The 16252-nt window shown below is 42.4% G+C and overlaps 1 protein-coding gene across 1 annotated transcript; it reads right to left on the reverse strand.

Moving 5' to 3' along the window:
* Positions 1 to 215: 215 nt before the first annotated feature.
* LOC104832259 (phospholipid scramblase 1-like) lies at positions 216 to 16230 on the reverse strand. The gene is made up of 9 exons (XM_010568360.1): positions 16193 to 16230; positions 11339 to 11370; positions 10411 to 10512; positions 7629 to 7798; positions 6512 to 6554; positions 5232 to 5452; positions 4253 to 4414; positions 1625 to 1786; positions 216 to 400 (listed from the first exon to the last, which is right to left on the reverse strand). Exons 2-9 carry the CDS (start codon positions 11343 to 11345, stop codon positions 341 to 343), a joined length of 927 nt encoding a protein of 308 aa, XP_010566662.1. The 5' UTR covers positions 11346 to 11370; positions 16193 to 16230; the 3' UTR covers positions 216 to 340.
* Positions 16231 to 16252: the final 22 nt, after the last annotated feature.

Below are 16252 nucleotides of genomic sequence, written 5' to 3' on the forward strand. Positions count from 1 at the left end.
TCACTGCTTATATTACTATCGAATATAAAAGTAGTCCTCTTTTTAAGGAACCAAAGTAACTATGAGTATTTATTTTACAATTCCAAATTTCTTGGGAAAAAAGGTTGCTATATATTTCTATAAATTGATCTGTACAGACAAAGGATTCTTATTTGAATACTACAAAGTATTTCATCAGATTACATATATATAAAAAAAAGACCATAAAGCTTTTAGTTTATAGAAATATAACTACAAGCACAAGATGTACATTCCTCACATTCTTACTGGAGCTCTGCAATCCGCTGGAAAGTTGGCAGATTTATGTTCTTCTTCTTCTTCTATATAAAAGTTATAGATTTCATTGCCAAACTCCTGTTCGCTGTTGGTTATCACCAGCATGCTCAAAAAACATGAAGTCCTAAGAAGGAACCAAAAAGCAAACAAAACAAATACTTCTTAAATGTGATTCTTAGTTCAGAGATCTCCTGGTTGCTTTGCAAGGTATTCAAAGCACCTTCCTCTCGGAAACCTCAAATGGTAAGAAGGTGGGGGCACCCCTCTCCACCCTCCCATCACCTGGGTTCTGTCAGAATAGGACACCCACAGAGAGAGAAAGAGGTGGTGAAAGACCTACATGGAAACTTTAAACTATCACTAGCCAAAGCTATGCTTCCTTTACTCAGGACTCCTGCCCCGGCTTTGTTCAACCTGACTCAGTCCCCTCAATTTTACCTCAAACTGGCATCCATCATAATGGTCACTATCTTTAGTTTACAACTGGGGGCCCCATTTTCTGTGTCTGGAGTCCTGGGTTGCTCGCACTCACTAATGCTGTACTTCATGCACATGGTAGCACACGAATATGCACAGCTAAGGAAAACCTGGTTCATGCACAGGGCTGTTTGTTAGAAGCTGGTAAGAACTTTCCAAACTCATGGTGCTTCACACGCCCCTTTCCTCCTCCTCTGCAGCTCTGCCAGCACAGAAGCACTTTTTGAAATGGCACCTGATGCTGAATTGCACAGGTAAGTGGAAACACGAGTGTGTCACACACTGTTTTCAAAGAGCAAAGTGAGCTGCGCTGCAGCATTTGACATGACGGAGTCAGAGTGCAGCTGAAAAGCCCTGTATCAAGTTAGACGTGCCTTGCCTCCACAGAAGTCCCTCCCATACTCCTCTGAGAGCATTTAATTCAGCTCAGCTCAGTGCTTCACATGCTTCCAAAAAGGAGAGTCAGGAGGAACTGGCTGCAGCATTCAGCTGCCCAGTTCACCAGCTCAGCAGGCTGCTCTGGCTCTGGATGGGTCTCTTGGCTACTGCTGATCTTCACTTTTCTGGTCTCCCCACCCACAAAAACATGCTTTCCTCTGCCAATGAGTCTGTAAGGAGCCTTTCCTTTACAAGATTTCTCAGTCCCATCACATATGAAGCTCTGCTTAAATATAGTTAGCGCTTCATGTAGTCTAGAATAAGCTTACTATCTGAAATAATGTCTTTGTTGCCCTCCATGGTTAGTTTTACACATGGGAAGTTCACAACAAGCTGTCACCCACTTCAAGGAGCTCAGAGTCAAATCTTTTATCAGCACGACTTGAACATGGAGATGAGTTCATATTCAAGTATTAGTAAATGACAGACTTACGATAAGGAAACAAGCACCGATCATGACAGCTTTCATTTTTACATTAAGGTCCATTGGGAATGTGATTCCAAAGTTATCTGCATCTGTAAAGGCTTCTTTCAAAAACCCAGTCCACTGCTTAGAAATCCTCCCAACAGTAGAAGTCTCATCCACAGACTTCACCTAGTTTAATACAAAATTAAAAGAACAACATCAAATCTGTCATTCATAATATTCCCAAATCCTTTTCATGATAGATCCATTTGAAAGCTTCATGTTGTGTTATTCAAATTGATGCAGCCATTGAATGCAACTGTTTGTACCAAAAGGCAACCTTGACTATCAGAAAGTCAGTCTTAAGTAGCACAGACATGAACTTAATTCTAAACCTGACTGTGGAGTTCAATGCTTTAATGGTGTTGGAAGACAGCTACCGCACGCACACACACACACACTCTGCTGGAAGTGTTGTCTTGTAGCCAAGAGAGCGAATTAGTTTATCCTGCCATGTATCAGGAACTGCTCAAGTGAAAATTAAACAAATTACATTCTTCTGTTGCGAAGCAGAGATTAGCCCTTTGTCATTATGTTTCCTAAAGTTAGAGCCAGTCTTCAGGGTCATGTGAAAGACTAGTCCCCAAAATAAAATGATACCAAATTTGCTTTAGCAACTATTTGCAACATCATTTTAAGTATTAAATGGTAGACTAGTGTATCTAGTAGGCCTGTCAGTCTGAGGCCAGAAGGAAGATCCGGGGAACTACAGGCCTGTCAGTCTGACCTCGATGCCGGGGAAGGTTATGGAGCAGATCATTTTGAGTGCCATCACGTGGCACGTACGGGACAACCAGGTGATGAGGCCCAGTCAGCACGGGTTTATGAAAAGTAGGTCCTGCTTGACCAACCTGATCTCCTATGACAAGGTGACCTGCTTAGTGGATGAGGCAAAGGCTGTGGATGTTTTCTACCTAGAATTTAGTAAAGCCTTTGACACTGTTTCCCACAGCATCCTCCTGGAAAAACTGGCTGCTCATGGCTTGGATGGGTGTACTCTTTGCTGGCCAAAAAACTGGCAGGATGGCCGGTCCCAAAGGGTGGTGGTGAACGGAGTTAAATCCAGTCGGCGGCCGGTCACAAGTGGTGTTCCCCAGGGCTCGCTATTGGGGCCAGTTCTCTTTAATATCTTTATCAATGATCTGGATGAGGGGATCGAGTGCACCCTCAGTAAGTTTGTGGATGACACCAAGTTGTGAGGGAGGGTTGATCCACTCGAGAGTAGGGAGGCTTTACAGAGGGATCTGGACAGGCTGGATTGATGGGCTGAGGCCAATTGTATGAGATTCAACAAGGCCAAGTGCTGGGTCCTGCACTTGGGTCACAACAACCCCATGCAGTGCTACGGGCTTGGGGAAGAGTGGCCAGAAAGCTGCCTGATGGAAAAGGACCTGGGGGTATTGGTCAACAGCCAGCTGAATATGAGCCAGCGGTGTGCCCAGGTGGCCAAGAAGGCCAACGGCATCCTGGCCTGTATCAGAAATAGTGTGGCCAGCAGGAGCAGGGAGGTGATTGTTCTCCTGTACTGGGCACTGGTGAGGCTGTGCCTTGAGTCCTGTGTTCAGTTTTGGGCCCCTCACTACAGGAAAGACATGGAGGTGCTGGAGTGTGTCCAGAGAAGGGCAACCAAGCTGGTGAGGGGCCTGGAGCACAAGTCTTATGAGGAGCGGCTGAGGGAACTGGGGCTGTTTAGCCTGGAGAAGAGGAGGCTGAGGGGAGACCTTATAGCTCTCTACAACTGCCTGAAAGGAGGTTGTAGCGAGGTGGGTATCAGTCTCTTTTCGTAACAAACAATAGGACAAGAGGAAATGGCCTCAAGTTGCGCCAGGGGAGGTTTAGATTGGATATTAGGAAAAATTTCTTCACCGAAAGCGTTGTTAAGCACTGGAACAGGCTGCCCAGGGAAGTGGTTGAGTCACCATCCCTGGAGGTATTTAAAAGATGTGTAGCTGTGGCACTTAGGGACATGGTTTAGTGGTGGACTTGGCAGTGCTAGGTTAATGGTTGGACTTGATTATCTTAAAGGTCTTTTCCAACCTAAACGATTCTATGATTCTGTGATTCTATCCACTACTTAATGTGTATGAAAATAATGATGCATTAATCACTATTATTTTTAAGTGGAAGGTGTAACTCTTCAGTCATTCAAATCTATATTTTAGGTCTAAATTATCTTGATTTACTTGGTCATTGAATGATTATTAAATGATTAGATGAGTGGTTGTAGGAAGTCATTTTAATAATTTCCAATACAGCTGAGAATAAAGTTTTTTTGTTAGGGCCTAACATAATAGATTCAAAAAGATTTTGCTCCTAAATATTTCAATTAAGAGATTTGTGTGCAACCACAGAGAATCAGTCTCACTGATCACTGATGAGTGGCTCTAAGATGTCATTTCTAGAAGTTTATCTGGCTTATCTAGGGTAATCTAGATATCTAGAGAAGTGAAGTGATTTACACTAGCATTAAAAGATTATGTACTAACTACTTAATATATACTACAGTTCAGTTGACAGGTAATAAGTCGAGCAACAAACTACTATCAAACTACATCTGAAAGAAGATACAAACAAACAATTTTTAGCATTGCATACCTCAAAATGAATGTCTTCACAACAGCTGCAGACAACACATGGGCCAATAATTTTCAGTATATCCATTCTTTTCTCATCTTGAATGGTAAACTTTGGTAGGCAGGGATGCCAGTTCTGGACAACATAACCGACTGGTGTTCCTGGAGGTGCCTGAACTTCCAGCTTCACAGGAAAAAGAAAATCACCACGTGAATGTTCATGCTTTGATAAACTTGTTAGACAAAATCCACACTAGCACACAAACCAAACACTAGTTTTTTCCACAACAATCTGGTCTTCCAATGCATGAAGCTGCATGGGATTTTCTGTGAACATTTTCAGAAAACTGCACACAAATTGCAACTTTTGCCTTCACTGAAAACAATAAGAACCTCCTAAGGCTGTGGAGCAAGCAAGGTATGTATCTACAGTAGAAAGATCAAAGTCTAATAAAGGAAAGGCTGTGGGCATCCTCAAAGCATTCAGTGAAGACATCGCACGATGCAGCTACTACAAATCCCTCAGTAAGAATTCTGAGTAGGCTCAGATTTGAGGCTTCAGAAGTTGCATCACCCCGTAATTATTTTAATATTAAAAAAGCTCATAATTTCATGTGTTGAATTTCACTACATCTTTCACAGCAGTATAGTGAAAACTCTAGCTGTTATTTTATGAAAACCATTGCCCAACTCTTACACCACAAGTCCATCTCCAGCACAGATTTCAGCACTATCCACGAGTTCCCTGACATGCTGTTGAATCAAATTTTTCATTACCATAATCAGAAGTGGCCAGAGTGAACCTAAGTGTTGCAGCACACTAGCTTCTTCCCAGACCAAGGAGACCCCATGCACAAATCCCACAGATGTCTTTCCCCACAACTTACAGACAAAACCTGACTTGTTTCACCTCACCTCCTGATTCAAGACAACCTCATCTTAAAACTACACAGGTGGACCATGTCCCATGTGAGGGAAGATGGCAAGAGGGAGCAACTCACCTCCTGTAAGCAGCAGGGAAAGCAGCACGAAGAACACCGGAGGGGTCTCTGCAGCGTGATCACCTCATGGCCCAGGTTGTCTATAATCCGGATGGTGAAGGGTCGTGATGGCCCACAGCAATTCCTGGTACAGCAGTCAGTGTCCTCTGCTGCAAAGTACACCCTTTGCCCCAGTGTATTCTTGATTTCATATTTGTTGTTTGTTTCAAAGCCAGTGAGAACTGAAAAAAAGGAACAGAACTGTTAAATTTCTGAGGTGCATCTGGTCAGAAAAGTCCCCATGCTAACTCTAAAGCTACCCTTTGGGAAGGCAGGCCTCACTCACAGTCTGTCAGAGGCAGCTACAGGCGAAGAAAAGTGGTGGGGAAGGAACCCTCAAGCACAGAAGCCTGACAGAGAAGTTCAGAGAGGAGAAGACACCATGAATGCAGCAACACAGAAAGAGCATGGAGATGTCCATCAGTCCCCTCCCACCAGACACGGACACCTACTGCCAGAGCAAGCACCACAATTATAAATAACAAAGCATGGAAGATTCCCAGGGAAGACCTGAAGGGAGAAGAATTAAAGAAACTTGTGTATTTGGGGGTGAAGCAAGAAAAGGGCTCTAGAGGGCACAAATACATTCAGAATGAGAAGGCCACAAAAAAAGCCTCACAGTCAAGATTCACGGCAGCACAAACAGAAAACAACAAGAGCCAGGACAGAAATTTTGATTAATTTCTCTAACAAATGAAAGTACTCTTTGAAGCATTATGGAAAGAAAACACAGAAGCATTAGGTGTCAGCCGAGATGGATGGTCCATCTTACTTCTTCTATTTGAAAGACACAACATGACTTTGATATTCTTAAAGTGAACAGAATGAGGGGAGCAAAATTGCCTGGAAACGAGATCGGAGCCGCATGCCAGTCTATGGAATTAGATGGAGTAAGAGAGGACAGAAAAGACGCCCTTCAAGTAGGGAAGAGAGGCAAGTAGAAATCATGTGAATGAATAACATGGGAAATGTGTGACTTCAACTATAAATAGCTACCAAGATTATTCAGTTGCATTGCTATGTATCTTTTAAGATACAGAACCTGCTTAAAATCCTTTGCCCTCCTATTTTCTCCTTCCTCTCCTCCACAACTTCTGCAGGAATTGAGACAGATAAGAGAGGCAGGAAAAAGAAAGGTGGTGATCCACTTTAAATACGTAGTGTCAAAGAAAGTCTGAATTTTACCATTTTTGGGATTATTAGATTTAAACATTTCTCTGTTATAAATACTTTTCACTTACTCTCAAGAAGTTCAATTTGCTGATGAATTAATATCTGGTCAATCTGTTTGTGGTTGAAAAATTAAACAGAATAAATAGTTAACAAGTTGTAACTAAGAGAAATCTGGTTTTAAGAAGCATTGCTGTTTCATTTCAGAATGCAGATTTATTGATCAATACTTTGTCTAAAGGCAGATCATCTACTGGTAAAGCTGTGGAAGTTGCTTACATCCCCCCTGCCCTGTTCTCTGTCAGTTTAGTAGAACAGTGTTTCAGAGCACCAGAGCAGTTGGCAGAAGTTGTACCCAAGCTAGCCTGGTTACAAGCATGCAGGGCTAATGTGCCTGTGCTCCTTTGAGGACTCGGTAGCTCAGCTACAGAGCCTGACAGAGCCTCTGACACCACATATCCCAGATGCCTGGGATATCAGGAGTCCATACAGACAAAAGCAGGAAACTGAGAAATTTTAGAGCAGAAGCTCAGCTACTGCTCAGCTCTAAGTGAAACTTGGGAAAAGTCAGCCTCTCCTCACTGATGCCTTTTTTTTTTTTTTTTTTTGAGCAGTTTGCAAAACTGGCAACAGTACATCAGTGTTAAGCCTTGATATTTGCTCCTAGTGATGAGATGAACTGTACTTTTACAGTACAACAACATATTCTGCAATGTGGAAACAATTCTTATTTTGCTATTAGCATCCTCCACATTGTGAAGTCTGACTAGCACCTCTCCTAACAGCATTATGAAGAGGTGTGAAGAAAGCATCATGTAGAAAATTAAGCACCCCTAATGTGCTACAGTTGCCCATATTACATATATATTATATACACCTTGCCAATTCACATTACATCTCACAAACAGTAGCTTCAGAAATCAGAAGGATATATGATAGACCTGTGCCCCCAGTCCTTTAGCATCTCACTTGGCAGGAGAGCACTCTGTGAAGTGCTGCAGCCATAACAGGCACCTCCACACTCAAACATGCATCAATCACATTACAAAAGACTTCACTTAGTAGCTCAAAAGCAGCAACCCATGGAGTTGCAACAAAGCCAGATGCTTTTCTTAGCTTTCTTGATGGATGCAGGCTGCTTCTCAGGTGAATACCTGTTCTCTGGGGAAGGAGGAAGGGTGCAGGTACCTGTGTGAGGTATTCCAGTCCAGGAGGACAGTTGGGAAGAGAAGGAGGAATAGGCATCCAGATAGTCCCCTCCTTCACAATGGGCTGGTTCTGGATGGGTGGAACAGCAAGTCCAGCTGGGACTCCCATGGCCTGTACCTGGAAGCCATAGTTCTCCATGCCTGCGACACCTAGGGTGGTAGGAGAGATGCAGTTATGAAAGTTAGATGTTGGAAAAGAATTGCCCCATGGATCTTCAAAAGATTAATTCATTCACCATTTTGAACTGTGAAGATCCTCATACCTACAATATACTTCAGTTATGAATACTACAACCTTCGTGAAGGATGTTACACTGGATTGGGAAGTTCTAATCCCTCCAGACAAAACCAAAGAAAATAAGTAAATGCACCATTCTTGAATATAGCAGAAATTTTATTCACATAAAGATAGGCAATTCAAAAATTAGAAATAAATAAATGAAGGTTATTTCTAAGTAGAGAAGCCAGAATACCTTAAAATAAATGAAAAGTATTGGCGTTTACAAATCGTCAGTTGAGCAAATGAGGAATTCTAAGACAAAGTTTTCCTGGAATTATACCTTCTACTTATGTGATAGGAAATGCCCTTTTAGCAAAGTTCATGTGCAGTTTTCAAACCAGATGAGTGTGATCTCGTCTGTTTAATGGATTCTCTTTCAAAACTCAGGAAAACTCCTTCATGGACGAGGTGTGTAGTAAAGGAAGAAATAGTTCCACATTTGTGAATGCCAAGTAAGTCTTCTCCAGCTAGCGCTCAATTGGAAACACAAGCTCTGATGAAGCTCTTCAGGGTCTACATGCTCAGCACCCCACCAGATGGCACACGCAGCACTGCTCACAACCCATCCCACATCCCCCGGGCTGTGCACAGAGCCCTGTCTTGCTTGCAGCAACACGGCCTGTGCTACGGAGATGTTTTATGACCTTGTAGCTGCTGAAGTTGCTATTGAAAGTTACAGAACAAGAACTGTATTTCTTCCCTCATTTAATATTTTCCTGGTAGGCAGATAGGCTTTCAATCTGATGCAGAGGAACCTTGTATTTTACTCAGAAGCAAGCACAAAGCAGAAGACACAAAGAGTATTTTTGTAGAGCTGTACAAAGACAAATAGTTCGAGATAATGACTTGTAGGCTTATCTTTACCCTAAATCAGTTCAGCACCAATGTTTCATATTACATTACAATACATGGACTATACCATGTGAAAGCTCACTCTCTGGCCATAAGCAGGACAGTACCTCAGGTGATGTAAACAGCCGTGGCTTAAAACTTGTGGGTGGCAGGATCACTCACCCCAGAGAAGGATCCACCATTATGGAATACTGTGCTGGTTTTGGCTGGGATAGAGTTAATTTTCTTCAGAGTAGCTGGTATGAGGCAATGTTTTGGATTTGTGCTGATAACGGCGTTGAGCCGAGGCGTTTTCTGCTTCTCCCCCCACCCCAGCAGCGAGCAGGCTGGGGGGGCACAAGGAGTTGGGAGGGGACACAGCCGGGACAGCGGACCCCGACTGACCCAAGGGATGGTCCAGAGCATACAACATCATGTTCAGCCTATAAAGATGGGGGAAGAAGGAGGCGGGGGGGGCATTCGGAGTGACGGTGTTTGTCTTCCCAAGTAACCGTTACGGGTGACGGAGCCCTGCTCTCCTGGAGATGGCTGAACACCTGCCTGCCCATGGGAAGTGGGGAATGAATTCCTTGGTTTGCTTTGCCTGTGCATGCGCGGCTTTTGCTTTACCTATTAACTGTCTTTATCTCAACCCACAGGTTTTCTCACTTTTACCCTTCCGACCCTCTCCCCTATCCCACTGTGGGGGAGGGAGTGAGCGGCTGCGTGGTGCTTAGTTGCCAGCTGGGGCTAAACTACAACAAATACAAAATCACTTTTATGTCCGAGCACAGGCTTTGCACAGAAATTGACTATCTACTGCTATTGTGTGTAAGTGTATGCGCATACAATTATTCAAGACGAAAAATGCTCCCCTGACCTTCATCGCACAGGCAGCACGTGCTCATTCCCTGCTGAAGCTACCTGTACTTGCAGACCTCAGATTGCCTTGCCACAAGGTACACAATTTTTGAATTAGGAACAGCACGGTAACTTAGGCCAAACTTTTTGCATTTTATCTGTGACCTATTCTTTGAGCCTGATTGTTAGATATTGCTCATTGTGATTTGGTTCTTCAGAAAGCAGTTAGTTGCCAGAACATGAGAAGCTATTTAGGAGTGCTGCATTTTGAATATGGGGCAGAAAGTGAGATAGAAGAGGAGAAAAGCAAATGAGTGAAAGTGTAAGGTATAACCATGTGCAAAGTACAGCGACAGAGTAGGAAACAGGTACAGAATACATGGACCAGCAGAACTACAAGGGGAAAATAGTTCTTTTCTTCAGTTCTGTATTTCTAGAGAGAAATAAAGTGAAAAACTGAAATAACACGTTAATTAAAAAATCTGATCATCAGCAAGAAGCTGCCACACATTAATTGCTTTGCACCAGTAACACCTCTCTAACAAACTCCCCACAGTGACCACTGAGGAACAGCCAACATTTTTAACTTCTACGACTGTTGGTACTGCTTACCACACGCTCACATGTAGCACCAAGAAGGACGGAAGATGACTTTTCAGCAAAACAGAAATTAACAGAAACTGTACAGAATAAACAGCAGAAAAGTAAATAAGAGCTGGTCACCCTAGTGAAACCTCCTACTTCCCATGCTTATTTCCTGATACAGCAGATTTGTAGCCAAGCAACCTACCTTGGTAAGTCCCAGGTGCATACTGTGGGTGGCCATACGGGACTTGATTTCCTGGCTCATAGTTAGCATTTGAAAATCCAGTTGCTGGGGCAGGTTTATGTGCTGGAAGAGTGGAACATACACTCTGAGTATTGCTCAATTCCTCCTACCCTAGGGTGAAGGATCCAAAACATTGTCTCCTTTTTCAGGTAGATATACAAGAAAATTAAGTAACTGTTTTCTGTATAGCAAAAACTGTATAACAAGCTTGTATTTATTCAAAATATTAAACGTCTTACTGGAACTTAAAGGAGTTCTGATCCTTAAACTGCAGAAGAAAAGGCAGGTATTGCACATGATGTCATGAAGATGTCACAGAATCACAGAATCATTTTGCTTGGAAGGGACCCCTTGAGACCACCTCGTCCAAATCCTGCTCAAGCAGGGTCAGTTCACTCTCTGTCTGGAGCAGAGGTGCCTTTGTTCGATTATATTTAGAAGGAGGCTTTAATTCAAAGAATTGCCTGAGAACTGACAGGCTGCCCTCCTGTACAGAACAGACTGGTAATGAGCCATTTTCCACTATATAAAACATTTTCCCCCAATTTCTTCAAGTTAGGACTATTCTAATGCCTCACCAGCAGACTCAGAGGGTTATGGATTTAAAAACATTTACCAAGTTCAGTTTGTAAGCAGAAATAACTTGAATTTCAATAGGATTTATTTATTTTATTTAACTTCAGAAATCAAGATCTGAAAATGTAAGCTGTATGTTTTGTAAATGATTTCATTTTAAAATGTAAATAATTTCAATTTAAAACATTCATACATATTTTATAAAATTAGAAGGCAAAATAATAGCTAAGCTAATATTGCTTGAACACCTCGGAAGGACCCATGCTATCTTTCATATTAACAAAAGATGACATTTTGTTTTTATTTTACTCACCTTGCATTGCGATGGATCTGCTTACAATTGTTCTGCAAAACAACATTTTTATTTAATGGTTTTTTTAATATACAATTTCACACAAGAGTTATTCAAAATTCTTTATTACTGATGAAAGGTACTTGCCTGTCTAAACCATATGAGAAAGCTGAATTACAAACACAAACTTTAAATATCTCAGCTTCCTTCTAGGCTATGTCTCCACCACAATGTAAGTCTGAATTATCTATGCCTGCACTCATGAAATACCCTGAAATCATCCTTAACTCAGAGGAAAGCATCGGGATGTGCAGTTATTTCATTGCAGTGCAAGACTCCATTGTGCAGCCATTCAGAAACATCATGCAATTCATATGAACAAATTACTGCAGTAATTTCAGAGCAACTGGTTTAGAGTATTGATGTTGACTACAAAACCTGCTTGGGTAAATCCTGGAGCAACCGTGATGCCATGCTATCACCTATTCAGTTCTTTATGCTTTTCCACTTCTGAAGTGGTACTACTAAATATCACGTATCCAATTTTTGTCTCCATGTGATAATAAAGGGTGGGCTTGCACAGGCCAGTGGGCTTCCACAGCAGAATATCATGAGTGAAAGGGTCAACTGCTTGTCTCTCTCTTTCTACTCTTCCAGGGTTGCCAAAATGAGTTTTAAAAAAAGCAGAAAGAACATTTACTGATGCCAGCATCAGCCTTGAGAGATACTCCTTTCAGTCTCTGGCGTAACAAGAGAAGGAAGACAATGGCAGCAACTTCTATTAAAGACAGAGGGGCAAAATAGCCAGGAGATCCATAAGTGGAAATATAAAAAAGAATGGTATAGGAGCTCCTTTTTATAGGATCTAAAGCTTTAAAGTAAACAATAACCCTAGTTATTCTTTAAAAAGAATGCGGTTCAAGTTAAACTAGTAATATATTTTGTCTGTTACAGTTCTTCCAACTAGTTCAGTTCAATGAAGATGGTCTTTCAAAGCTGGGAATTAAATTGAAACTGAAAGCAGTTCCTTCCTGCTTTTCACTCCGAGACTAAAAGCAGATGTCACAGGAGGATGTTTAATGGTTCTGGGATGACATGGCATCTAGCTCACTTCCCAACTTGTACACAACACACTCTTTGTTAAATAAATTGGTCTTAAAGTGTTCCTTTTTTAATATATTTTTTCTTCTACTTTACTAACAAAACTACCATCCTGCTTTACGTACTTTTAATTGGATTCTGGTCCCCATATGAATACAGGTTAAAAAAAAGTAATAGGAAATAATTTAAAATTATACATCTAATTTTAAAATCTGAAAGAACACATTTAAACTACATAACTTAAACCTTGGTCTCACAGTTGATAGTACAGACTGACAAGTTAAATATATGACCACATTAAAATATGTTGACAAAACTACCAGCTTGTAGGAATAGCACAAATTAAAGATGAATTAAAAAAACATTATTTAAACGAGCAAAAGATCAGTTTATCAGTTTATACTGTGAGATGTTCCAGCTACCTGAACTTCAGTGAAATACTGAGAATTACAACTGAACTCTTCAGTAAATGGAGAGTAGAGACAGAATCATGTGATTTATTTAAAAGAAAGGCTTTATAATAGCCCAGAATCTTTTTTCTCCCTACAGCCACATATATATGCCACTGTGCAATCTAGGATGTAGAAAATGTTGGTATGTTCTATAGCTAGAAAAGCAACAAAGATTTTACAAAGTTCAACTCCCATTTCATCAGACATGATGCTAAAGAGAGTAGTTAAGATTGTTTGTTTTATTAAAATTGTCTCTTTTTGTCTATTGCTTCTTATCTAGACTCCTTCTACCACCTCCAATTCAGTCACCAAGATTAACACATTGTCAGTCACGCCCTGCTTTTCATCTGAGTAATTTATAACGGCTGTGAAATAACATAAAATTCTGAAATACCAAAGAATTGAGGAACAAAACCTCAACTTCTGCCAACCTTTATATTGCACAATATATTGTTCAGCCATGTTGTTACACGTGGGGAAATTCACATCTGGTGAAACCTCAGTCAAGAAACACTAGCAATGGGCAGAGCAGTCACCTAGAAATGTGTTGGTTCCAGCTGCCTAGGTTACACAAAGCAATGATTTGAAGCCTACACTTTCATTTCAGTTTAATAAAATGTGGCTTTCTTTACATGCTGCCAGGTGCTACTAGTTCTAGTAACAGTTTTAAAATAAATACAGGGAACAATCATTGAAACTTTACTTAGCAGGGAAAAGTAAAGGTATTTGCATTTAGCTCCCACTAATACAAAAGAGGGAGAATGCTATTTCTTTGTAAAGGAGTTAAAATTCCACAGAATTAAAGAAAAAAAGAATTAAAGTTCTTCAGCAAGTAGAAGTCCATTACTGAATTAATTCTGGTTCCACAAAAACAGTATCTGCAGAATCCCTTGTGCTACGCTGGCTACATGCTGCAACCTGAAGAATTCACAACATAAATCGAGAAAGTTGTATTGGAGTGAATAAGCTGGCCATGGTGTTCCAGACAAAGCAGCTGTATATCTTTGCGAACATCTTATAAAAAGCTTTACAAGGCCCTGAGCAATCTGACCTAAATTTGAATTTAGTCTGGCTTTAAGCAGAGGAATGGACCAAATGACCTCCAAAGGTTATCCTTTCCAACCCCAATTATGCTAGGATTATAAGGGTCCTTCACATTTTATTACATTACCTGAGGTATTTGCTGACCAAACATTCCCCAAAATCCCCCAGCTGGAGTGCAGAAGGGCAAGAGGAGGGCGAGGACCAGGCTCCAGCTCCCAGCACCTCACCCCTCACTGGGGGGCTATTTTGGGTTAGGGCCATGCAAGGGAGCCTGTGCCAGGAAAAGCTGGCGAGTTTTGCCTTTCCTGACAGATTCCCATAGTAACTCATAGCTCTGGGTCCACTCTCCCAAAGGGAGCATAGATGAGATAGAAACACCCTCTTTTCTCTGAGGAGGGGACGTACCTGCGTTCAGCTTTACACAAGGGAAAGCAGAAGTGATTTTGCTGGCAGGGAGGAAGCACCGGGGGAATTGGAGACGCTTCGTGCAAAGCGGCTGTCTGACGAAATGACCCTTACAAAATACAGTCTCTGGATGGGCTGAGGTCCCCCCGCTGTGCCTGCATGCCAGCAGTGGGAAAGGCAGGGGCTGCCCGCCCGCCCACCCTGCACGCAGCCAGCCGCCTCTCCTAAAAACACAACTTGAAACCCCCAGCATGGCTTCCAGCCTCAACCACTGCAACGCAGAGGAAATGAAAGACGAAAGGACCGCCCTGCACGCACACCGAACACAGCCCTTCGACTGCCAAGAGCTGCCGTTCAGCTGCGAGTTAGCAAGCTGACAGCAGACCCCCACACCTCACTTGCTGTACTGCTCACGAGAGAAAGAAACTCCTATCACGAAGTCTCATTCTTCATACCCTGTCCCTATAGGTTGTACTACCTAGAACCCTTATCGCCAGCCTTCCTCCTCATCCATAGGTGTTCCCAGACTTTCTCCCTTTGCTCTCAGATGTTGCAGTCAACTGCTGCCACAGCCTAAACCCTCTCACCCAGCACCAGCACACCCAACTGGTTCCTCACTTTCTCCTCATTTTCTTGAATTGTTATTTAAACAGGTAACATGGAAGCAACCCTCAGAGGCACCCAGGTGCCCAGGCACAGCGTTCTTCCCCCTCCAGGAGTTTTGAGCCCAGGCATTTAAGGACAGGCAAAAACTTTTGGAAAGGAAATCGAGGAAATACTGGTTCCAAAGGAAGTCAGACCATAATTGTTCTAGTTCAGGGAACAGTAAGGAAATAACGTCCCTAGATTGTTCCTTTTTAAGAAATGGCAGAATGTCCATGTTTCTTTCCAGGCACTTCCTCATGCTGCAATTGATTTAGAGATAAACAAGAAACAAAGCTTCTGGGTTTTATCAGAAAAACCAGTATACTAGCACGACAATCAGTTTCGTTTCTTATCCAGCTCACTAAAATACCGCCAAGAGCATATTAACATAAGCCTCTGAGCTTACGCACGGAGGCCATTTATGCTCACGCATGGGGCCATTTAAACACCAAGCCTAGGCCCTTTCCAAGAAGGTTTATGACTCAAAAACCAGACTTAGAAAGCCTAATAGTTGTGAGGCATGCATTAGTTCACCCTAGCTAGCTTTGCGGCACTTCTTTTCATCGACACATCATATTAGACTATTTGGCCACTGGATTTTAACCTTGACTGCTAGAGAAACAGTATATTGAAAAGTAATCTAGTTGATCTAATTAAACAGGTTATTTTCTACTAAAGTTAACAAAATAGCCTTCAGAGAAGGAATGAAATGAGCTATAAGTTGACATAAAAGCATTTTGTTCTGAGAGGTACCCTCTCCCCTTACATAGGCATCTCTCCTAAAACCTGAGAGTCCCAACACCCGAGAGCCAAAAAACCAGGTCACACCCTGGGCATCCAGCCTCGCTGAGACCAGGGCACATCTCTAATGCCGCTCGCTTCACTGCGGGGTGACAGGACCACCATGGCCTGAGCCCTGCCGCTGCTGACAGCTCTCTCTCGAGCAGGGCTCTCCCAGGGCGGCCTCGGCAGCAAGATCTCTCCTTAAACCAGTCTCTGCAAGTGAGTTACTCTGCTGAAGAGAGGAGACGTTTTCTAACTTAACGTGCAATCCCCAGCTGGAAAACACGGCCCTTCCAATCATTAAGCATCCCTGTGATGAAAAAAAAAAAAAACCTGATACCTGAAAGGAGCCTCTAGAAGAAATCACATCCGGTAGATACCTGACAGGACCACCTAGAAGAACTCACATACGGTAAAGACACTTATATTCACAGCAAAACAATACCCGTTCCCAAAGCCGAGGAGCCGCTCCAGGGAGTCCGGCACCGAGCCCCGCTTCCAGCCG

This window comes from Haliaeetus leucocephalus, unplaced genomic scaffold, assembly GCF_000737465.1.
Source record: "Haliaeetus leucocephalus isolate CR32 unplaced genomic scaffold, Haliaeetus_leucocephalus-4.0 Scaffold240, whole genome shotgun sequence".
Classification (NCBI taxonomy): Eukaryota; Metazoa; Chordata; class Aves; order Accipitriformes; family Accipitridae; genus Haliaeetus; species Haliaeetus leucocephalus.